At 38.4% G+C, this 24,213-nt stretch overlaps 2 protein-coding genes across 2 annotated transcripts; one reads left to right on the forward strand and one right to left on the reverse strand.

Annotated features, from left to right (window-relative positions):
• Window positions 1-328: 328 nt before the first annotated feature.
• LOC116245771 (putative leucine-rich repeat receptor-like protein kinase At2g19210) lies at window positions 329-9,411 on the reverse strand. Its single transcript, XM_031617322.1, has 12 exons — window positions 9,294-9,411; window positions 6,409-6,931; window positions 4,912-5,369; window positions 4,675-4,813; window positions 4,500-4,610; window positions 4,359-4,430; window positions 4,193-4,273; window positions 3,984-4,108; window positions 2,325-2,518; window positions 2,095-2,221; window positions 1,097-1,286; window positions 329-758 (listed from the first exon to the last, which is right to left on the reverse strand). The coding sequence occupies exons 1-12, from the start codon at window positions 9,409-9,411 to the stop codon at window positions 329-331; spliced, it is 2,568 nt and encodes an 855-aa protein (XP_031473182.1).
• Window positions 9,412-14,677: 5,266 nt separating this feature from the next.
• Window positions 14,678-22,788, forward strand: LOC116245775 (probable leucine-rich repeat receptor-like protein kinase At2g28990). Its single transcript, XM_031617331.2, has 13 exons — window positions 14,678-14,739; window positions 14,839-14,972; window positions 15,675-16,206; window positions 18,045-18,612; window positions 18,761-18,918; window positions 18,994-19,065; window positions 19,113-19,247; window positions 19,476-19,663; window positions 19,745-20,028; window positions 20,135-20,261; window positions 20,926-20,997; window positions 21,066-21,252; window positions 22,035-22,788. The coding sequence occupies exons 1-13, from the start codon at window positions 14,678-14,680 to the stop codon at window positions 22,462-22,464; spliced, it is 2,949 nt and encodes a 982-aa protein (XP_031473191.1). The 3' UTR covers window positions 22,465-22,788.
• The last annotated feature ends 1,425 nt before the right edge of the window (window positions 22,789-24,213 follow it).

Consider the following 24,213-nt stretch of genomic DNA (forward strand, 5'->3'; position numbering starts at 1 on the left):
TCAGTAAAGGATCACACGCAGAAAAAGTGTTAAATGAACTGTTACAGAGACCAAGAAGCTTCTTCTCGGGGAAGCCAAAGTTCACCTGTAAGCTTAACGGAAAGAACATGTAGGTTGTGAATTTGAGATGACACAAACAAAGGAAAAGAGAAGGAAAAGGTTATGCAGAGCAGTAGCAGAAATCAGAAGGCAGCAGCTTGTACATGTTCCATTAATGGGACACATGGAAAGAAAAGCAAAGATAGAGAAAAAGCAGGGCGCGCAAAAGATGAATTTAATTACTTGGAGTTTGGCCATCTCGCGCGCTGCAATGGATCCGGATGACGAACTAGCGGGCTGGTGGAGCCGTTGGTGCATCTATAAATGACAAATCGGTAATTTCAGATTGCTCCGTTCTTGACCCTGATGCAAATGTGTAACCTTCATCTACTGAATCAGAGAGATCCATCTGTAGAGCTTCTTTCAGTTCTTGCACAATGAATGTCATCGTGGGCCTATCTTCTCCTCTATCTGAAGTGCATCTCACGGCTACATCTGCTACTCTCCTTATTGACTTGATACTGTAACGCCCCTCGATTCTGCCATCAACAATGCCCAAGAGATCTCCTGTATAAAGCAGGGATTTTGCCCATTGAGCTATGTGAAGGGGCTTCCCGGCAGAGAATAATATGGGTCTTTGCCCTGAGATTATTTCCAAAAGAACGACGCCGAAACTGTAAACGTCACTCTTCACAGTAGCCGTGCAGGTGATGGAGTACCTAAAAACAAGTGAAACCATTTCAAAGAACTTCAATGGATTATGAATAATCATGTTGAAAGTGAAAGTGCTCCAGTTGAAACATTGAGAACTACTATTATGTCATATTTCTTTTCCTGATAATAATAGACAAATTTTGCTTATGATTGTCTGATTCAGTTGAACTTGTCCTTCCAAACAGAGTGGTACTTATGGAAATTATGTTCGATAAGTATTGCTAGACAAAATGATTTTTTGCTTTCTCGAAATGCTTGTCGCTGAAATGTGTCTGCAAGAAAGCACAAAGCCAGTGGTGGTGCCAACTGCAGGAAGTTCAAATGTTGTACAATTTCCACTTACTCCGGGTCTATATATCCAGGCGTTCCAGCAACTGCAGTTACCATGGAGTTAAACCCATCATGATTTTCAGCCTTGGATAGTCCAAAATCTGCCAACTTGGCTTCAAAGTTTTCATTTAAAAGGATGTTAGATGTCTTGATATCTCTATGAATAATTGGGGGTGAGCATCCTGTATGCAAGTACTCCAAACCTGCAGTCCCAAAGGCTTGAATTATTCTTGAACAAGCCACATGGAGAGAGAGAGAGAGAGAGAAAGAGAGAGAGAGAGAGAGAGAGAGAGAGAGAGAGGAAGAGAACCAGTTGCAGCACTTAATGCGATTTCGAGGCGTTTCCTCCATGTCAAGTTTACTAAATTGTTTTCTTTGGCTGCAAAACATCTTAGGTTAGCTTTCATCAAGCCATGAGCATAAACATGAATATACATATAAATATGTGTATGTCTCCGTATTGGTGGTGCAAACTAACTACTCTGCTGCTTTTGTTTAACACGGCCATTGGATACACACCGCAGGCTCCTTTTACCTAAAACTGAAACTTTGAGGTCAATCACAACTGATGGATCTGTTTGCTCCATATAAACATTATTTACTAACTGCTGAAGTAAACAATATGCAAGTATAACAAGGGTTCCTAACCAGCGAGTACATATTATACAAAAACATTTTTGCAATTTGAGATAACAAGTCACTCATGAAAACTTGATCGATTATTTTAAAATTTAAACTACTTGTGTGGATTTCATTATGCATATCAGCCTTGCCAAAGTACTTCAGCTCGTCGCATACAAATCCGAAGACCGTTTCTACTCTCAATATAGTTATAGACTTTTCTTAGTTAATCTTCCATTGCAATCAATTAGAAATAGCTGTCTTTCTGGTAGCAGGAGCGGAAGCAAACAAGTGAAAAAACATAGTTGTGAATGACCAACACAAAAAGAGCTTTATTTTTTAAAAATGTGCACTCTGCCTGCAAGAGTAGATGAAGGTTCAGATACCTACCTGACAGCAACTTTTGCAAAGTTCCCTTAGCCATGTACTCATAAATAATGATCATGTTATTTTTGTCGCTGCAGTAGCCAATGAAAGAAACTAAGTTTTTGTGGTGCACTCGCATCAATGATGTAATCTGCAAATCAATGAGGGCATTTAGTCGTTGGACATAGTGATAAGCAAGTAAGCAAAATAACAAAAACTTTGTTTTCTTTTGTTCTCATTGGGTATCTAGCCACCTCTGCTGCAAATTGTTTGGCTAATTGGTTTGTTAAATTGTTTAGTTTCTTCACCGCAACTTCACTGCCTCTAAGGAGGCCATGGTAAACATATCCTGATCCTCCTCCGCCTATAACTCGCTGAAAGTTATCGGTAGCTTCAGCAAGCTCAGTAGAAGTGAAGGTATGATCCCCTTTGAAGACCAATGGTTCATCTGAATTGTGTCATTGAAGGGCAAAAAGTGGTTTCAGTTTTCTCACAAAAATATTTCTAATAATTCAGTATAGCAAAGTGTCTTTACCTGGTCCCTGTGGCACATCCCCTTGCTTCACTTGCAATTGGAAATGAGCTTGCCCCAAAAAAGTTACAAAGAATAAAGCCAGATTTGTCAGTAGATTACTCCAGCCCCGTGATTAATTGGCTATCAAGAAAATAATGGCTAATTGGTATTGAATCGCTAAGGTTGTCATACCAAATGTGAACTACTTGCAGAGTTTCTTGATCTAAGTTTACAACTAAACCAACCTATATACAAAATTACCCATTTCCAAATGCTTATTGTTTGTAGAATAATAATCTTAGTAGAAAGATGTTAATTACAATATTTCACATGAACGGACAGATGCTTCAAGGAAACAAAGTAAGGTGTCCACGTTAGTAGATAAAGAAGCCTCAAAACTGATCTAGGTTCATATATTACTTAGGTAAATCCAAGTTAGTTATGCTTCTGGTACGAATAGATTCAAGCAAAAAAAATCGCTATTGCATATCGATGCACCGAAGCTTAGATCTATATTGTGAAGCAATTGGCTGGTTTGGCCTTGGTTGCCATCTTAGCAGCAAAAACGATGAAGTTGGGTGATGATGGCAGAAGATGGGAAGATTAACCAATGTGTTTGTTCACTGATGAGGCAACAGAGCGATGAAGCGAAAGAATCAGTCTTTTCACTGCTTATATGTCTCTTCATGGTTAGTGGACAATGGGGGTAATTAATCGACAAGTATAAGCTTCAAATTGAAGCACAGAATACCACCCATCATCATCGACAACCGCACATTCTTGACTTCCATTATTTTCATAACTATTTCTCAATCTCCCCGTATATTATTTAGCATCGATGGGTGTTTCATATTAAAATGTAAATGTCAAATCTGAGTGCGACAATCGAGAGGGACCCATTAATGGCATCTCAAAAATCGTTCGAAGTTGCACAAGTCAAAGTTCACAACATCTGGTAGATGCATCGCCAACATCTTCCAATCATGCTTTCTGTTCGGATAAGTACGAGGTCTATGCCATATGCCAGAGAGTAGACACTGCTATAAAACAACGAAAGAAGACACATAGAAGGAAAAGGGAGACTGGTAAGAACATAGTATTCTTAGATCATGTCTTCCTTTATAGGAACATATGTTCCCAGAACACAATGTCTCTTCCCAAATGTCTTAGAAGGAGATATTCTTGATCCCCTTAGTGTTTCATTTATGTAGGAGGGATGATAGGACAGGCGACTATTCTTGTTCTTCCCTTTTCTACTTCTTTTGACTTTGTATGCAAGCGATTGTTAGGAAGGCCTCTGCTCCTTATCTCTTTCTATATATGTATATGTGTGTGCGCGCGTGTGCTTGGCCTGAAAATCAGCATCCCAGATACATGGTGTGGGGATATTGGCATTTACCTGCATTTCTTCTTCTCAGATACGTGTACAGGGCAATTACCAATGCCAGAATAACAGCTGATGCTACCACTAGTAGTATGATGAGTAACATATGGTTTGGTTTTGGGGTGTCTAGATTGTCAGTCCTGCGCCCACATGTTGTTCAAAAGGTCAGTCTCAAATGCTGATCTAGTAGCTGACACGACTATGCAAGTGAAATCGATGCCCACCTCAACACGAGCTGTCCATTCTTTTGCCTCTCCACTAAACTGCTTGGAACAGGTCCAGACAAGTGGTTGTGGGTCAAGTCCCTGAGATCAAAAGTGCTCAATGAGTTCACTCATGGAATTATGACAAATGAGCTCATGAAGATGGCAAAGTCATTGCAGCACTCACAATGAAGTCAAACTTTTTATTTTTCCTAAAGAGTCTGGTATAGGACCCTTCAAGTTATTTCCTGATAAATTTCTGCATCAAGATCACATATTGTAATCAAGAAAAGTCTCAAATTGTGTGGAATATTACGGTATTACTTACAGTGATTGGATTGCAGTCAGTTGGGCAAAATAATCTGTTATGGGTCCTTCTAGCCCACTGTTTGAAAGATCCCTATACGCAAATAGTCTATCAGCTCTGCTATATATCAATCTGTATAACACACATGTAGCCTATGATGTTATATCACAACAGATCTAATAAGTGTGTTACTCACAAGGAAATAACTCTTGGCGCTGCAGGGTTGCTAAAGCTGCAATTGAGTCCGTCCCAGAAGTAACCCTGAGGAAGGCAGGGATCACCCACCCAATTCTTCTGCAAGTGGTAAGAGTCTTTAATCGCCACTAGTGCATCAGCTGCCATTGAGGACAAGATTTATATATTAATGTGTTTGAGTACCATTGCTACATGAAATTGTGAAAATTTAGCTTAAAAAAGTAGTTTCCGGGCTTACTATCCTGACTATAAGTTGCATATCCAGTAGCCTTGTATGCCTTGTAAACCTCGAACCCATTGATGCTAGGCCGTGTGGAACCATTTGTTGCAGATATGGAGACTGAATAGGCGTCATAGCGTAGGGGCTGGTCATCATACAGTGTCATTGACTTCATGTATCCAACACTGAACGTACAAATCAATTTGCCACTAATATCTACCGTCATGTTACTTGCTTCCGAGTTTCCGTACTGTATCAGACCTGAGAAATACAAAAATATGAAGAAACCATCTGCCTGATCATCTGCCGGCCAACTGAACCTTATAGGAGTAGATGAGAATTCTGCAGTTTGAAAGATAGCTGCGGGAACCGGGAAATCTGGTCTCCCGGTCAAGTAGACTGAAGTGTTGCGAATGGGAGTGCCATATCCATTATATTCAGGTGTCCAGATACGATCGAAAGCGTCATCTGTGAACCTGCAACAGAAAAAGAAATAGATTTTGGTTATGGCATGTGGAGACTGATGTACTCATCAACTACTGCAACCACTAAAATGCACCAAGCTTTTTTTTTCTTCTTTTGCTGTAACTATGCGTTCCATTATGTTCAGGACATCTCGCTCACGACTTGCACAAGAGCACCTCTTTCTTCAGCAGCTGTTTTTCTTTTCTTCGGAAGTACAAAAACCACTGTTGAGATTTTAGAGTGACAATGGTCTCCTCCCAGAAGAGTACGTTGAAAGTCTCGAGTGAAGTCCCCTTGAACTACTTGTCCAGTGATCTAGGAATCAGGATTCTGTATGCGATTACTCATTCCTAGATCAACACATTCTAAACATTTTGATTTGATGCTCCGAGTTTTTTCGGCTTGCAGAATCCAACTTAATAATTGAAAGAGTCATATGATGTATTCACCTATTGTTCTTTCAGACAAAAATCCGTCCATATGGACAAAATTTCTGAAAAATGGCAAACGTCATGAATGCCGAAACTCGAGATGACATGGGGTGAAAATTTTATATGCAGCAAGACTACCAACCGACACGCTCTAACTGAGTAAGATAATTCCGTATCCAGAAAAAAGTAGTACACAATTCATTCTCTCCTCCACAGCCATATTTAGCTAGAGATGGGAGAGCCTTGAACTAAGGATAGAAGTAGGACAATCCCATTAGTTGGGCATGTTACCAATTTGACTACTTCCACCTTCTTTCATCTCCCACCTTGGAGATATTGTCTATTGAATAATTGTTCATGCGGTTCATGGCTTCCTTCACTCTGTAGTCCAAATGGTCCATGGATTTCCTATATATAGGATTCAAGGAATGCATGAAGACTCGCAAACTTTAAAATTTTCAATAATAAAAAATCATGCAAACATCTAGATTCCGGCACAAAATGCAGTTTCTACCAAGTTTTATGAAGCTTCTTCGACCCAGAAATGAACGTTTCCAACAGAAAACAAATGGAGACAAAAGTGTAGAAACAAGCGGAGATATAGTAAGAGAATACGAACCTGGATGGCCCCATCGAACCCGTATTGGTTCGCATTTGCGTTATTAACCAGCTCGTTCCATTATAAATTTCATCAGGGAGAGGCCGAACCTCCAAAACAGAGATGAAGGGGATGCCACCGCCAGTTCTCACCAGACATACGTTTACAGAGGTGTTTGCTGTGACGATGATCTCAGTCCATAGAATGTGGCTTGCATTGTCTATCTTCACCGTGTACCAGGGATCAACTCCCAAGTAAATATCGAAGATTGGCAGAATGTTCTGCCCATCGTAGTTGCCATACATGAAAGAAGCACGAAACAGATATCTCTTCCCCTGTATCAATGGCTTCAAGTCGTAACAGTTCCTCCCGTAACTGGGGAAGGACCTTAACGTCTGGTACATTGTTGGATTGCTTATGAACTGGCTAGCAACGCTTTTGATTTCACCAGAATCGATGTACTGGTCATCCGAAGTGTAGACATAGCCTAATTCATCGGTGGTCGTGGAATCGTTGGGAAGCCCACAGTTTAAATTTATGAATCCTGTCATATTAATTAGTTCACAGATGTGCTTAGAGGTGGTTATGAACATCAAGGGAAGCATTTACTGTGATAAAATTTCTTGATATAACTATCATGAATTTTTTATATAGTGGATGAGTCATATATTTTAAAGTACGAAGAATTTCTTTTGTGTTTTTATAATTTTATAAATGTTAAAGTGTTAAACAACGAAAATAGCCTCCTGTGTTTTTTTTTTTTTTGCTATTTCTAAGGTTTACTTTTTTTATATCCATAAGAGGGGATAACAATTTTGTAGAAGATTATATTGTAAAATTAAAATTTTGGCAGCATGATTTTGTTTTGAGATGGCCAATGTCATATGATTATCGACCCTTTTATATGTTTAACGTTTTCTAATACTTTTGTTTTTTATATGATTGAAATTTCACTTTATCACTGTTTGGGCTGTTTGGGCATCTCGCTCGGGTACTTGACGGATATCGGGTACCTGTCCCAATTGAGCCCGGGCTCAAAAAAATCAATTCGCGCCAGCCCTCGGACAGGCCCCGATCGGCCCTATTTACTTTTTTATATTATTTTTATTTAATAATGACATATACATTATTATTAAAAATATATTTTATATTTGAAATTTTTTTATTTTATACTTAAAAAATATTTTTTATTTTAATCGGACCGAGCCCGAGCTCGGATGTCGGCTATCGGGCCAGTCCCAGACTCAATTTTCAGTGTCGGGCCGGCCCGATGCCCAGGCCTATCATGACTTTATTAATTTACACAACAAAACCTAGCAAGTTTTTTCTATTTCAGTTTACTGAATTAATTAGGATTTGTAAATTTAAGGAAAAAGGAAAGGTTATATTGCCTCTAAAAAGCTTATAAGCAAGTCAAAATTGATCAAAGCAAATCTAATGCTACTTCTTGCTCAGGTGCCAAAATGATTAAAATTCTTACCCGCAATTGACAAGTCCTCCTTACAACGAAAAGATACAAAGATGATAAACAAAATCACCTTCCGAAAAAGATGAAAAAGCCTCCCACAGAACCATGTGGAAGGTTGTAAAATTTGCCCACTGACTTCAGGGATGGACCTGAGCATCTACAATGCTTTAAAGAATCTCATGGGATGTTCAATTAGAATATCACTAGGAAGTGTAGCATGAAAAAAACAATTTCTTCGGAAAAGAGATAGATAAAGTGTAGTTTTACCAATTAAAAAGGTCAAAGAAGATGAATTGCATCTCTTAGAACAGTTTTTTTAAATCTTAAGTTATGTGACTCACGTTCAGTGATAACAAGTTGCAGCAGTGTATACATGGGTATCGAGATGCCAGCTCATGACATGAATATTTATATATATATATGGGTATTGAAATGCCAGCTCATGACATGTGTATGTATATATATATATATATATATATATATATATATATAAAGTCAGTCAAGTAAAATTAGTATGTACCTGCAGCCCGTTCATCTGTTTGAATGATAGTGCAGTCAAGCCTTCTCTTACGTGCAGTGCAGTGCAGTTACATATGTTGATTATAAAAATGAAATTGCAAGGTCTGGCCTTGATGAGTTACTATCATTTTGAAGACAATATTGGATCTTGGAGAGATATGAAGGCACGTAATCCAAGACATAACCAGAGGTTGATTTTGGTTTCGATGACAACGCGGATCGCAAGAAGAAGCTTAGTTTTTCTATACCATCATTCACCATGTTGGCCTTCACGTCCTCCCTCTCCCCCAACGCAAGATCAGGTATCCGTAACAGTCTTCAAATTGTCATAATATGACAGAGATATATTGCTCCTACTGGCCTAACACCCATGAGAATCAAACTAATGACAAACTACAGAAATATAATGATCATGTCCTTAAACCTAAATCATATTCAAGAATCTATTTAGTAGAATGTGGAGAAAAGAGATATACGTACAGCACCAGTTTTACATAAAGTTAAAGTTTAGATCAATAAACTTTTTCTTGATCATTATAAATTTTATTTGACCATCTAAGCAAAACTTAATTCCAAGTATCAAATTATCTTGGTACTTGGTCAAAGTAATCTCATTTATGTGGCTAAATTCTGGGGTTGGAAAAAAGAAGGAAACCTATAACCTTGAACTTCGAAGTATAGTTGAGAATTTAGCAATTATATTGGTGTTCGCAGCTCTGGCGCGAAAAAGTTCCTGGTAGAAGTGCAATCTGCGACATGTAAGTTATTGGGACCGACGTGAATGCTCGGGGCTGGCTGACCAATCAGAAGAATGCTCGGATGCTGCCGCCGGTGGAGAAGACGGCACACGTTGGCTTTGATCCACAATTAAGTTGAAGAGGCGGAGAAGAAAGGAAAGAATTGATGTAGCAGTACTTACCTGGCTTTGCATTCACTGTTGAAGAAGCCACCAAAAATATTACTAGGTAGAGTACCGCCAAAAGATGGAAGTTGCTCCATGTTTTCTGAACGGCGACTCTCATTCTCCCCTCCTCCATTTCCCTTCCGCGCGCTCGAAAACCACAATGAAGGGAACTTGGCAGAGGCTATCAGAAGCTGTTACTGACGTTGTTTGACCATATATATATATATATATATATATATATATATATATATATATATATATATATAGAGAGAGAGAGAGAGAGAGAGAGAGAGGGAGAAGGATCAATAGCTTCAATTAATCTTATAGCTGTATAAGTTTTTCATAGACCTCTAAGTGTACCCCACATCATAGTTGGCTGACTTACCTAGTTGGCTTAGGAATCGCCGGAGTCAACTCGGATCGCTAGAAAACTTGGCCATGAGTCGAGGTTGGCTCGGCTTGCTCCTAACTCGTCCTAACTCACCTAATTCATGTTGTTTTAAAATTCATCGAGTCAATGCACTGACCCGGTCATCGGCCGATTACAGAAGCTGAAACGAGGAATGTCAACGGTTGATAGATGTTCCGATATTTATATTTAAATTTAGATGGGAATGTGAATGTAGAAGGCCTATACCATATCTGGATCCAAATTTCAGTTTGAAATCCAAATTCGATCTGAGTTCGATTTTTAAGTTCACATCTTTATCCAAATCGAACTTGTAAACACATAACCTAATCCACCTTTGAAATCGTATAAATATTGGAGATACGATAATTGTTTAAAAAGTAAATGCAAGTTTGAACCTAAATGTCTCATGTACTTCCCCTCGCCCTTGGCTTTTGACTAGAGATCCATCAATTTCAGGGACAATATCTTGTCAGATAATGAACCTAATTAAGATGGAACCCAAAAGAATTAGTTGACGAAATTAGTGGAAAATATATTATCAGAAAGGATGACAAGATCATGCCATCAATTACAAAGACAGTGAGGAACCAAATAGATTAGACTTTCGAATTATATAAGACCTGAATTAATCAACGCCCCTTAGGTTTTCTCTGAGAATCTTTGATAATTACCTCAAGTCTTAGATTCATGGTGAACTGATGTCTTGTATATCAGGAATTTCCAGAAATTATCCTTGGCAACATGGTTTCGTAATCCTTGTAATATTTCTAATTATGCTTGTCAAGTAAGACCTTGCGATAAAAAATTCATATATTTGACCGATATTAGAACTTAAGTTCGCCGAAAGTCTACTTTTTACTAGAACGATGAATTTAAGGTGAGCCTTGCACCCTCAAAAGAATGAGCGACTTGAAAAGACTTCTTGTGTAATAAGAAAGTACTTCTCAATGAGTTTGCCCTTAATTTTCTTTTTGATATATTCATGGAGTCCTCCCTTCTGGAGATTCCTGTTTTTGGCCCCATCTTTACCTATAAGTCTAAAAAGGATACCACTTTTTATGATTTTCTTAATGATGCAATCAAATGGGGTCCTGGTAAATGTTTGTTAACGTAAAAAGTGTTAGCTAGAAAACTATAAGAACATGGTAACCTAGTGAAAGAAGATAATATTGGAAAGAAAATGCAGCAAATGTTTTCATTTTTCAAATTAATGAAGATTCACTCCATGTTCCTTCTTGATGGTTTTCATGAAAAGTGTGGCATTTTAAGAAAATTACAAAATGTGGTCTCGTTGTTTGAAATTATGGGCAAAAGGTGGACCGGAAATTTGGCCATGTTTAATTCACATATAGCTAGTCTTGCATGATATTTTTTCAGTGCTACCTTACCTTGCTTCTTGCAAATTGTCCAATCCATTTTTTTTTCTCCTAAAGGATCTGAAGAATTTTAATTTAAAGTGGGACAAAGTTGATTAGAGTATTTAGCCGCTGCAAATTCAACTCCTATGGCCACCTTACCTAGTTTAACCAAAGCATGAACACAATTTGATGATGCTACACTATATAGAAGTATTGAGGGAGCCCTCCATTATGTCACAATGATTAGACAAAGCATAGCATTTTCTATTAACTTTGTGTGCCAGTTTATGCAGGAACTCACGAAGAACATTGGGCATTAGTGAAACGCATCACTCAGTATTTAAAAGGAACAATTGATTACGTCAAAACTTAAAAAGGATATCCATAGTTCGCTCAACATTTTCTCTGATGTTGACTGGGCTGGATGTCCAAATGATCAAAGGTCCACAAGCGGGTATGCGATTATTAAGGCTCGAACCTTATTTCATGGAGTTCAAAGAAATCAAATACTGTATCCAGATCTAGTACTAAAGTAGAATACATAACTCTAGCAATTGCAACTATAGGTAGCATTACTAAGAGAATTAGGTAATCAAACTCCAACTCTATGGTGTGATAACGTAGGTTCAACACATGTTGCTTCTCATCCTATCGAAGCAAACATATTGAAATCGATGTACATTTTTCATACAAGATAAGATTGCTAAGAAAGAGTTACAAATTCATATATGTCAACTGATGATCAAGTGGCGGATATTTTAATAAACCTCTATCGACTAAAAAACATCAATACTTTATTAGCAAGCTCAATGTCCAAGCCTGTACAATGAGCTTGAGGGAGGCTATCAAAGAAAAGGTTGACACCACGACGCACAATATTGAGAAGGAAGAACAAGACGTTAGAGCAAATAAAGTAATTCTTATAGACGTTGAAACACGATTACAATGCAAGACAAGAATGCCTTTACAGAGATGCCAATACAAAAAGGGATTGCGTTGGAACTACCAACGTCTTAAGACTAACACAAATGATTTCCTTGCTTTTAAGCATTGTGGATCTGAGGGCATCCAGCCTTATCTCCAAATTTAAAATATATAGTGGGAACCTATAAAAAACAAGAAAGAAAAAAATAATTAATGATCAAGAGAGGAAAGTGGACGTAGGCCAACAGCGAACCACTCCAAAAAAATTTATTGTCTTTTTCTCTCTGTCTCTCTCTCTCTCTCTTTTCTTCCGGGTTTTATCATCATGTTGAGCAGGTTTTTCAAAACACAAATATGTAAATGCACACTTGAATTCATCTTGAAGATTATATTAAATATCCACACATAAAATTATCTATACCTTCATAAATAACAATTAAGCACAGCCCAATATTATTGATCACGATTATGGTCTGAAATGTACAAATTAAAAATAGCACATACGAGCCCACAAGTGAATAAATTGAAGCGTCATACCCCTCAGTGTCAGCTGGCCATCGTTGGCATTCGTTGCCTGCGGCGGACAACTAATAAATATATGTAATTTATGACATATTAAAGCTATGTTATGATTCTTAATTGAGGGTACTGTGTCCCATCATCAAACCTCTTAACAGCAACTAATAAAAAAAAAAATTCCAACACCGGAAGGATTCAAAGCCTTGTAGTCTTCCATTTTTCATTCCAATATTTACTTTCTAAATTTTGAGTTTTTAATTTGGTGTGCAAACAGTGTGCAGTTGGTTTGATTTCCACAGGTATTACTCTCCAGAACTGAAAAAATTGGCACCGCAACCACTTAAAGCCCTAAACCCTAAAAAGAAGGGGTTAAGTTGGGAAGTCCGAAACTTCAAATCTTCTTTAAGGAAAAAAGATAATAAGAAAAAAAAAAAAAAAAGAGAGAATGAAGAATCCGCTCCACCCGACGTTATCCGATACGCATGACCATATTGGCTTCCGAACAGACCCATACAGGGACAATAAGAGGTTTAAAGTTTTCATCTTTTTAAATCAATTTAAAAGTAGTTTAGATTATTTTGTAAATTCATAATAAAATTTAAAAAGTTATAGATACGACGACAAGCGAAAATTGGCAACTCACAATCGCATGCATTTGGCGTAGCAGATCCAAATTTACTCTCTTGCTGCTGTCATATAATAAATGGATAGGTTTCATCCAATTTCACCACATCCAAATTTGACCTTTTTTTTGTGGCTCGACTACAAAATAGGCACTTATTACAAGATTCATCAACTTTGAATCGCCTGAGTTTTCTAATTATTTAGATTAAAAATATACTTCCAAGACACCACTAATATGAACAAATAATTAGCCAGAACCATCCATTGAAACATACTAGTTGACCTATAAAGCCCTGAGCTGCCTTTCTTCGTTTGTGGGAGTCACGTAACAGTTTTTGCAGTCATTGTCACAAAGAGTTGAAGTGTAATGAAGAGTATTACTTTGCATAACATGACAGCTAAAAAACAGAAGCATACCTTTCATTAATGGGGGCTACAATTTTTGTGGCTGACTAATACAAAATATCTTAGGTTTCGAGGGCACGAATAGGCAATAAACTAAATCATGTGGAACAATCAATATATAAACAAAAGAAATTATGTGGGTTTGTGTGACAGCTGCCTACACAAGCTCAGAGCTAGCTATGAAAGTCAGCTGATCTTTGTAGAATTGAAGTAATCTAATATAATAAGTTTGTAAGAAACAAAAGTAAGTGGTACTCTAGGGGTGGTGTGGCTAGCCACGGTTGCATACTCTTTCTACTCTAAATTCTGGAACAGGTAAATGAAACGTTATTAAACATTTCCATTAGCCAAACGACCCAAGGTACACGCGTCCGTGCGTGTGGAACCCCAAGTCCGAGTTTTGAAACTAGCTCTAATACCACTATAACAACCCAACCCACTCCCGGGTTCGGGCCCTTGGTTCGACGGATGCCAACCCGCCCCCTAACAGTTTCGGTTTCGATCCTAAAAAAATTAGGAACCAGGACAATCATCATTGAAGATCCCTCATAATCTTCGATACGAGACTAAACTTCTAGGGTGTTATAGATTGAAGTCTAAAAATCAAAAGCAGTATGGAGTTACTTTACAAGTGATTCCAAATTCGCTTACAATATATATTTGACTGAGATTAGACAGAAAATCCAACCCGGATACATATGTGTTGGATTTCATGCTAATCTGTATAAATTTGATTTTTTTTTTAAAAAAAAAAACTGGTTCAAATCTTATTAAGTCGAGTTTGGTAGACCGAAGAGTTTGGCCCGAAAGGCAGATGCTGAACCCCTATGAATATAGTCAAATGTTTGAATTGATTTTTCTTGATGAACACTGAAAAGTTGAGGCTCCATTTCGAAGAATTTCATAACTGAGCTGTATAGGTACTAAAGAATCTACATATGACATGGTTGAAGCTGATTATGGCAGAGCTTAAACTAACATTTCCTATTTAATTAGATCTCGTCACGTAGGTCTTCGGACTGTACAACCAGTTGTCCTGTGGGGGATAACTTCCATCTTCCCTTAAATTGTGTCCGTGGTCCTTTTGCCTCTATTTTGCACATTCTGCTTTGGCTCCTTCGAAGGTTCTGAAACAAACAATAGCCAAGCATGAACGAATGGCGTTTCATCTTCCTTCTATTTATCTGGAACGTCGTTGTGTTCGTCCATTCTCAGAACGGTAAAGTAAATCTTTTCTCAGATAGGTGTCATGGGCATGACATAGATAATGGAATCACATAGCATGCAGATAAGGCTTTCTTTTTCTCAGAATATGTAGTTTCATTACGTATAACTGTGATATTAAGATAGAAGCCGCTGAGGGATTGATTTTACGTATATCTGTGGTATTCATGGATACAGCAAAAAGCATAACAGCGAAGAAACTTATTCGCCTCATCGGAATCAGATCAAGTAATTGCGCAATTAGTTACGTTTACTATGAAATTCTTTTAATAGACTGCTAAACGTTGATCCTTTCAGATTCTGAGAGAATCATTACCCAAGTGTTTGGTTCGTGAGTTGTTAACTAAATAAAGTTCATTCAGGAAAGAGATCTCCAGGTACCGGAGCCTGCAGATATGGCTTTACGCAATGCAGTAAGCTCTTTCCGGTCATGCTGTCAATATTGGCATCCTGCTCCATAAGATGCATGGCCAAAGTGTGTTTATGAAGGTAACATGACTATTCAGATGAAGAGCTTCCGTGATGCCATCTGATCCTCACTCTGCGTCCCCTTTTGGCTTTCTTCAGTTTGAAGGTTTTAACTTGGTCAATAAGGCAATAAAACGCCAACGTGTTGTTTGATTATGAGACAAATCTTTTGTATACAAAGTATAAACACATAGATATGGCACAGTTTGTCTTTGTGTAATCTTCACCCCAGAACGTTTCAACTTCTTCAGACAAAAGAAAGAAGTTAAACATAGCAATTGATTGACGGCAAAGAACTCTTAAGTCTTAACTACATTTTGGGAGGAGAGGAGACGTCTTATAGTCTTGATATATAAAGAAAAGTAATGCTAGAAGTAGGCTATCCGGAATGGTTTTATTGATATCTAAATCAGGAATTTCTTGAATCATCTTCTTGGGACTTACGCCTGTGAATCTTTACAGGATATATAAGTTTGAACTGCGGGCTTCCAGAAGGATCGACTTCCCTTGATGAAATAGGCTACACTTACACTTCAGATCAAGCCTACATCGCGTCCGGGGAAATAAAAGAAGTGGCCACTCAATTCGCAAGCAGTCCAGTAATGTACCATACGTTAAGGTCCTTCCCCAATTACAGAAGGAACTGCTACACCTTGACACCGGTGACTCAGGGGAAGAAGTACCTGATTCGAGCTTCTTTCATGTATGGCAACTACGACGGCCAGAACCTGCTGCCCACCTTCGACCTCTACCTGGGAGCCGAACCGTGGGACACGGTGAAGCTGGATAACGCAAGTCACATTCTGTGGACTGAGATTATCGCCGCGGCACAGTCGTCGAACATAAGCGTGTGCCTCGTGAAAACTGCCGGAGTCAATCCTTTCATCTCCGGCCTGGAGCTTCGTCCTGCTGATGACATCTATAATAATACTCAATGGCCTAGTTGGCTCAAAACCTACATGAGGATTAATGCTGGTTCAAATGGACCATCCAGGTTTGTTGTCTTTCTGCTCAACCATTTTCATCTGCTTTAACTCAGTCATAGTGTCAAATCGCCACCGGGCTGTGCTCTGGATTAGCATGCATGTAGGTCCAGAGAAGCGACGGAAATTTTTTCTTGCAGACAGTTTGGGAGAACTGTGGAAAATGTCGCCGAAATGCTTGTTGCTGCTTAGTCCAATTATGTTTGGTGATTCGTCATTTTTACACACTTAAAAACTAATTATGTTTATTTTGACAAGACTTAATTGGGTGAATCCAACGGGTTAGCAGTTAGCACAAGTGACGGGAGCAGACTTGAGTGGCCCTATGTTCAGTTCCCATCGTTGTGGTTTCTCATATAAGCATAACCTTGGCAACTTGGCATACGATCGTGAACTTAAACCTCATTGTACCCCCTTCACGTTAGAATGTTTGCCACAAGCTGCCTTGCCCTAGTGGAATCTCTTGGGATCCATAGAGCGGTTACCTTCATTGATATGAGAGAAGCAACCATTTTCCATGGAAAATAAGTTCAGTATGCGACCCTTAAACGGCGGGTAGATCCTACTTCCAATATGCATATTTACTTTAATCTTTTAATATTGCACATTCACAAAGAACATTGAGAATAATATCATTTTTTCATACCCATGTCATTATCTACACACTTCCCGATATCTATCTCAAACCTATAGCATTTTAAATAATGACATGGAGTGGTATGAGACAATGGCAAAGATATGCGATATGATAGAGGTATGTCATTCCACCCTTGGTCATTATTGTCAATGTTATGGGTATGAGACAATGATAGATGTACTAGATAACAACAACAACGGTATGAGATAATAGGTATGATATAACAATATAAGGTAATGACAGGGGTATGAAGCAATGGGTATGAGACAACGAGAGAGATATGAGATAACGACATGAGCAGAACAAAAAAACGAAAATGCTTCTTTGAAGCTCACATGAGTATTTTGGTCATAACAATTTGTGTATATGGATTAACACAATCATTCGATCTGAGCTTTATTGAATCCTAAAATCATACTTTTTTTGGTTTTCTTTTTTGTCCCTACAAAAAATTCTCTTTTTTTTAATTAATGAAAAGCATTTTTCATCAATATCATATTGGCGCACAAAAATTTTGTGCACCCTTGAAGGGTTAAATCTTCTATACTCCGAAGTGGTTAATCTTTTCTAAAAATAAGAAGGCTAAATTTCTAGCATTCACGAAAAACTTAAGTTACATGGGTATAGGTAAGATTTGGAGACGAGTAAGAGATATGAGTACATACATAACAACCTTAGGAAAATGTGGTATGGAGTACAGCAGTATATATATATATATGTATATATAAAATAAAACAAAATAATCAAAATGAAAGCAACAATTAAATAACAAGTGATATAAATAAAATAATGATATGTTAACCAACAATTACTCCAAGAACAAAATGAAAACTGAGTTTAAAATATTAAATGAAGTAACTTTAGCGGTTTGAATCAGTTATGGTTTAAAAAGCATCCAAATGTGTTCAAATAACCTCTTTGGAAACTGGTCTGGCTCATTGAATACGTGTACCCTACTGAATTACGATGTCAAAAAACTTTTGAACACATTTTACTACTAAATATTTAACATCATTACAGAGAACAACTACCATTTTGGATGCCGAAAATGCGACTGTTATTTGCACAGGCAATGAAATGAACTGCCCTTCTCACAGCTGATGTTTGGGAGAAGTAGCATGAACGCTTCAGTTGTTCGAGGTCAGCCTTTTCGTGTCGGGTTAGATGAACAGTTAATGGAGATTGTTGGTGTGATTTTAATTGTTCATGCAGGTTTAAAGAAGACACGGCCGATCGCACATGGACTTCAGATTACGGAGGGTATGGACTTCCCGTCAACACCACTACTAGAATAGAGAGCACTGGCTTGTTCCGGGTACCATCCATGGTCCTCCAAACTGCCGAATACTCGAGGAGCGGTATAAATATCCGTTGGAAACAAGAAGCAGAGGGAGAAGAATACGTTTTCGTCTTTTATTTTGCGGGGATAAACCGACAAGATAACCTGACCGTAATTATAAACGGACAACAACCACCCTTTCCTTTTGAAGTTCCTTACATGCAGTCATACTATGTTTACTCAACTAATCTAAAGTTTGAAGATTATTTGATCAATATCAGCGGTGCAAATCTTACGAGTGTCCCCATCATCAATGCATTTGAAGTGTACAAGGTGTACGAACCCGCGGGTGGGGCAACGTATGGCCAAGACGGTGAGTATCTTACTGATTTGGTTAACAGTTACGAGTATCTTACTGATTTGGAAACAGGAACACTGCATTGGCTTTGGAATGCAGTGTTCTATGAATGTCTTCCAAGAACTGGACCACATTTATTTCGTGTAAGACAATTATGTTTAAGAGCGAAGCTAGATTACAGTGAGTCTCTGTGCAGAACTAAGTGTGCATAGACCAAGAAAGAATCCACAAAACATATGACAAGTAAGAGGGTATAAGTATTCGTCTTAACAAACTCACCTTCTAACTTAGGAATTTTATACGATTGCAGTTGATGCCATTACGGGAATAAGAGATTACTACCAAATCAAGAAAAACTGGGCCTCTGATCCTTGTCTGCCCAAGCTGTATCCATGGGAAGGCGTGAATTGCAGCTATGGGAATCCGATGTCTCCAACAATCACTGGCTTGTAAGTTCAATGCCTTAAAAGTCTCCTAAACTAATAAATTATTCATGGTTCTAATTGCGTAAAATTACTGTGCAGGGACCTTTCCAACAGTGAATTACAGGGCTCAATATCTACTGAATTTGAAATGTTGAAATCTATTCAGTCACTGTAAGTGTGCCTGTGCATCATAATAAATCCATCCTGTGATCGATCAGGTTTTCTGACTGCGCAGGCCTTTCTGGTCTCTGCACACAGGAACTTGTCAGGGAATCACTTGAATGGTCCAATACCAGAATTCCTTGGAACGATGAAAAGTCTGCGGACGCTGTGAGTATGCTTATTGTGGTATTGTGGGCTTTCACTTTCCTTGTTTTTCCTTCGGTTTGAAGAAAATTGATCGTGGGTCGGTAATTTTAGAGACCTGTCCGATAATGATTTATGTGGACCGATCCCAAGTGCCCTCAAAGCAAGAATGGATGACGGATCACTTTCAGTAAGGTCTGGTTTAAGAATATTGACTTTAGCTCTTTAGTTTTCTAAAATTTAATCCAGATTGATTAAAAAAGACACTTGTATAGGTTGAAAAACATTCGCCTGGATTGTCATGACCCTGTCCCTGTCCCTGCTCCTGACCCAGTCAAGTTGGTGATCGCCATTTGTGTTCCTATAGCCGTCGTCCTCATAATTATAGCGATCATCTGTATTGTCCTTTTCAAGAGAAGGCATCGACACACTCATATACCGGAGCCACGTCCAACACCAGTAGGTATGATGTCCATATGCACAACTACGTAGAATGCACTCAATTCCTTTTTGTCGGCATTGAACGATCTCTATTTGAGAACAGTTCCGGTTGTGCCACCTTCGCCAATACCAGTACCAGAAGTTCCGAATGCGCCTCCTCCAGCACCAGTACCAACAGTTCCAGTTGCGCCACCTCCTCCAGTTCCAGGACACGAGAACAGGTTCAGCTACAGTGACATTGTGCGGATCACCAATAACTTTCAAACTGAGATAGGTAAAGGAGGGTGTGGAAGTGTTTATCTTGGACAACTGAGCCATGGCCGTCAAGTGGCAGTCAAGAAAGTTACAAGAACAGAGGCGTTAAAAAGCAGGGAATTTTCTGCAGAGGTTTGTGTCCTGTAAAATACTAGTTTAAAAGAAAAGGAAAGTTAGAAAACAGAAAAGCGAATTCGTCATCCGTACTGCGTCTGTTCATGTTTTTTCATCCTTGCAGATTGCTGCATTGACACAAGTTCATCATAGAAGTTTGGTGTCCTTCTGTGGATTCTGTGAGGAAGGGGTGCATATGATGCTCGTATATGAATATATGGCTGGAGGAAACCTGAGGGAGCTATTGTCAGGTATGAGCGTTCATCACGCAGTTGTTAGGAATTTGCTATTTTGATGCTTTTTTCTCTTCAATGGTAGGCAACACTAAATTTCTCCATGTGGTGCATCATGAATGTAAAGTAAATAAAAACCTAGCCTTTCATTACAATTTTGAGGTGCTCAGTGAAATCCATGACTGTTGCAAATGTACCAAAATGAAAACTTTGTATGTGTGATGTGTGGAACACTCAAAGTTTCGCAATGGCTTAAAAAATTTTCTCTGAAAAAGTTTGCTGGCGATATATACCTGTTCTCCTTACCAGTTTTTGTTACACTTTTAGCTTTTTAGGAATGGACTGGAATAGGTTCCAACAGAATGAGCCATTCTGTGCTGGGTCATTGCCCTGTGTGTGAGGGTGTGTTATGCTCATTGTTGCAATACACAAGGAGCCTCTGCATTTTCTTCCATTAATACATAAACTGCAAGTCCAGCTTGCTGATCGTTGTCCTTCGCTACTAGTGAGCAATGGGGCTCAGCCGAATGAGTCCAAAGATACCTTCTTCTGAAGCTAGATCAACTGCTCTTGAAAATGCATGTGTATTCGAGGTTATTGCATTGGCACTGTTCAGATTGGAGAAGAAGAAGCCTAATTGCTCTAAATTGCATAATAATCAAATTTATCCTTCTTACTGCAGATAAGACGGATAACAAATCTATGTTCTTAACTTGGGATAAGCGACTCCAAATGGCAATAAGTGTTGCTACAGGTGTGCATCCGAAACACTGCTCTAGTTTTTTGAATTTATCAACTGTCAATTCAACATTTATTTTGCAGGTCTTGATTATTTGCATGCTGGTTGCAACCCGCCAATAATTCACAGGGATGTGAAAACAAGCAATATTCTTTTGGATGGAAACATGGAAGCAAGGCTGGCAGATTTTGGATTGTCTAGAGCCATTTATGCTGAAAATGAACCTGTATCGACTCTTGTTGTGGGTACAACAGGATACATAGACCCAGAGTACGTGAAAGTGCAACACACAAAAGATATTCATTTTATAACCGACTGGTTTCAGATTTCATTTCTTTATTTTCTTCCTTTGGTGTCTTCCTTCGGTGGGCAAGCTGAACATAAACCCGTTACTGAAGAATACGGAAAAGACAGTAAAACTGACAGCAATAGAAATGGCTGCCATCAGGTTGCTTATCTTTCCGCAGCCTTCATGTGGATAGATAAATATCCTGGCTGTAGGAATGCCATTGCCCAACCTACATACAAAATTAACAGAACTACGATAGGATCTGTACAGAACTTTGAAAAGCATCAATTGTTCCCAAGCAACCAACACCTTCCAAGACATTTTCACGTCATTAAACGAAGGAAGCAGTAACTCTTCCCCCTTTCTTTCTTATGACAAGACTCGCATTAACGGTATGACTAATGACCATTCAACAACAAAAGTTGCTTCCAAAGACTAGTTATTGAACACTGAAATTTGCCTCCCTAATTCAGGATGGCTCAAACCCTTCTTCATCTTCCTTTTGCTTGAGCGCATGTGAAGCATTTCACATGTAAAAGATTAAAGACATCCCATACATCTATGTGTGTGTGTGTGTGCGTATATATACATACATTATACAGATGGCATGCATGTCTGATATTTACTTATGTGCGTTCAGTCCTCTCATCATTGACTACAGAACGGTAGAACTCATTTCAATTTATATCCGTGCATTTTCTTGTTCCTCTCAAAGCTAGAAAAGAAAGGTGCATGTCAATGATCTAGTGTTTACTGTTTGCAGGTATTACCGCACGGGAAAACTAACAACAAAGAGTGATGTTTACAGTTTCGGTGTAGTTCTTTTTGAGCTCATAACTGGTCGTCCTGCTTTCTTCTCTGAAAATGGAATACCAACTAGCGTTGTGCAATGGGCAAAAAAAATTATACAATATGGAGATTTTCATAGGATCATCGATCCTAGACTTAGAGGACAGTATGACGCCGACTCCATATGGGGCGTTATAGAACTTGCTATTGCAAGTTTGCAGGAGTCCGGCGATAGGAGGCCTACAATGCAAAAGATTGTTACTGAACTGGCGGCAGCTAAAAATCAAGAGAAACGTCGACTTGGAATTGGAACTCCTACTGCTGGAGACGGATCGACGCCATCAGAATTTTTAGTGGACTCTTCCACATATGTGGAAACAGAAACTGCACCTAAGCCACGGTAGTAGAAAATGGCATCTGGTCACTAAGCCTACAATGGTATCAGTTTCTGCTGAAAAAGCTTGGTACTTCTAGAACAGACTTCACTCTGCTATGTATGGTAAAAAACCCTGTTGCAGACTCGGTTTTTCCATTTGATTCCTTCTTTTGCTTTTGTATGTTGTGTTTATATACAGCAGTGCACGTGAAATAAGAGTGATTTTGTAAAGATGTGCATGGAGAACTAGAGGAGAGTCTCTGTTTTCTTCAGTTTATACTTCGACACAGGGTTGGAGTTGGAGCATATATGCAACACAGACAATTAAAATGATGCTTGTGAAAGAATTTCGTTTCTGATGGTGTTGAGCATGGATGGGTTTGTACGCGTTCTTCTGTATACTTAATAAGCTCTTGGAAATACTTCTTTTCGCCTTATTGAAAGTACTGGTCTTTTGTTTCTGTGGGGTGTTTTCCTCATCGTATGTTAAATGTTGGCCATTTAACGGTGAGAGAGTTGGTTAGTTGTTAGGATGGGTCAATAATAATAATAGTAATGCATGTTTAGTGATGTTTCATGCCACAGTCAACGCGAAGTGCATTTCAGTGTACTTTAGAATTGATATACATCTTCAAATTTATACTTACACGTTATAGGTTTTAGATTAAGCTGAAATTTCACGTACGTCACGTCTACATGGTGGGAATTCTGTTTTAGTCAAGGAATTAATATTAATGAGTTTTCTCTTTTGGAAATTGGAGTCTTAGGGATTTTGCGACAAGGAAATATGAAGAACAATTTCATAATAGCGGCAACAGGCATGCCTCTCCCGCATAGCTGACAATCAGTGATAGATTGGTTCAAGCTTGATTAATAGGAAACAGTCTAGTTTCTAAAGGATGCCCTTTCCCACTGAAGGCATGCACGCAGATTTCTCACTGATTTCGCTGAATCTGAGGTTGTGTCGGTAGTGTTTCATTTTTAATTTTAATATATACTTTCTAAATTTTAAGTTTTTGAGGAAGATAACATAGCTGGTCCAGCAGATTGGTGTGCCAACAGTGTGCCGTTGATTTGATTTCCATAGGTATTACTCTCCAAAACTGAAAACGTTGGCGCCCCAACCACTTAAAGCTCTAAACGCTATCCGATACCCATGACCATATCGGCTCCAGAACAAACCCATACAGGTCAATAAGAGGTCTAAAGCTTTCACCTTTTTAAATCAATTTAAAGGTAATTTAGACTATTTTGTAAATTCATAATAAAATTAAAAAAGTTATAAAAAGATGTAAGCCAAGATACGACGACAGGCGCATATAGGCAACTCACAATCGCATGCATTTGGCGTAGCAGATCCAAATTTACTCTCTTGCTGCTGTCATATAATAAATGGATAGGTTTCATCCAATTGCACCACATCCAAATTTGACCTTTTCTTGGTGGCTCGACTACAAAATAGGCACTTACTACAAAATTCACCAACTTTAAATCGCCTGAGTTTTCTAATTATTTAGATTAAAAATCTACTTCCAAGACACCACTAATATGAACAAATAATTAGTCAGAACCTTCCTTTGAAATATACTAGTTTTGCAGCTTTATGCTTTATATATATATATATATATATATATATATATATATATATATATATATATATATATATATATATATAAAAGCGAAAAAGGGTAGTTTAAGGCTGCCGATGCAGGTTGAGTAATTTCATAGAAAAGCAACAAAAAAAGTGTTTTCTTCTCAATCAAGGTGGCAATGCCTA

The sequence above is a fragment of the Nymphaea colorata genome, chromosome 1 (assembly GCF_008831285.2).
Source record: "Nymphaea colorata isolate Beijing-Zhang1983 chromosome 1, ASM883128v2, whole genome shotgun sequence".
NCBI lineage: Eukaryota > Viridiplantae > Streptophyta > Magnoliopsida > Nymphaeales > Nymphaeaceae > Nymphaea > Nymphaea colorata.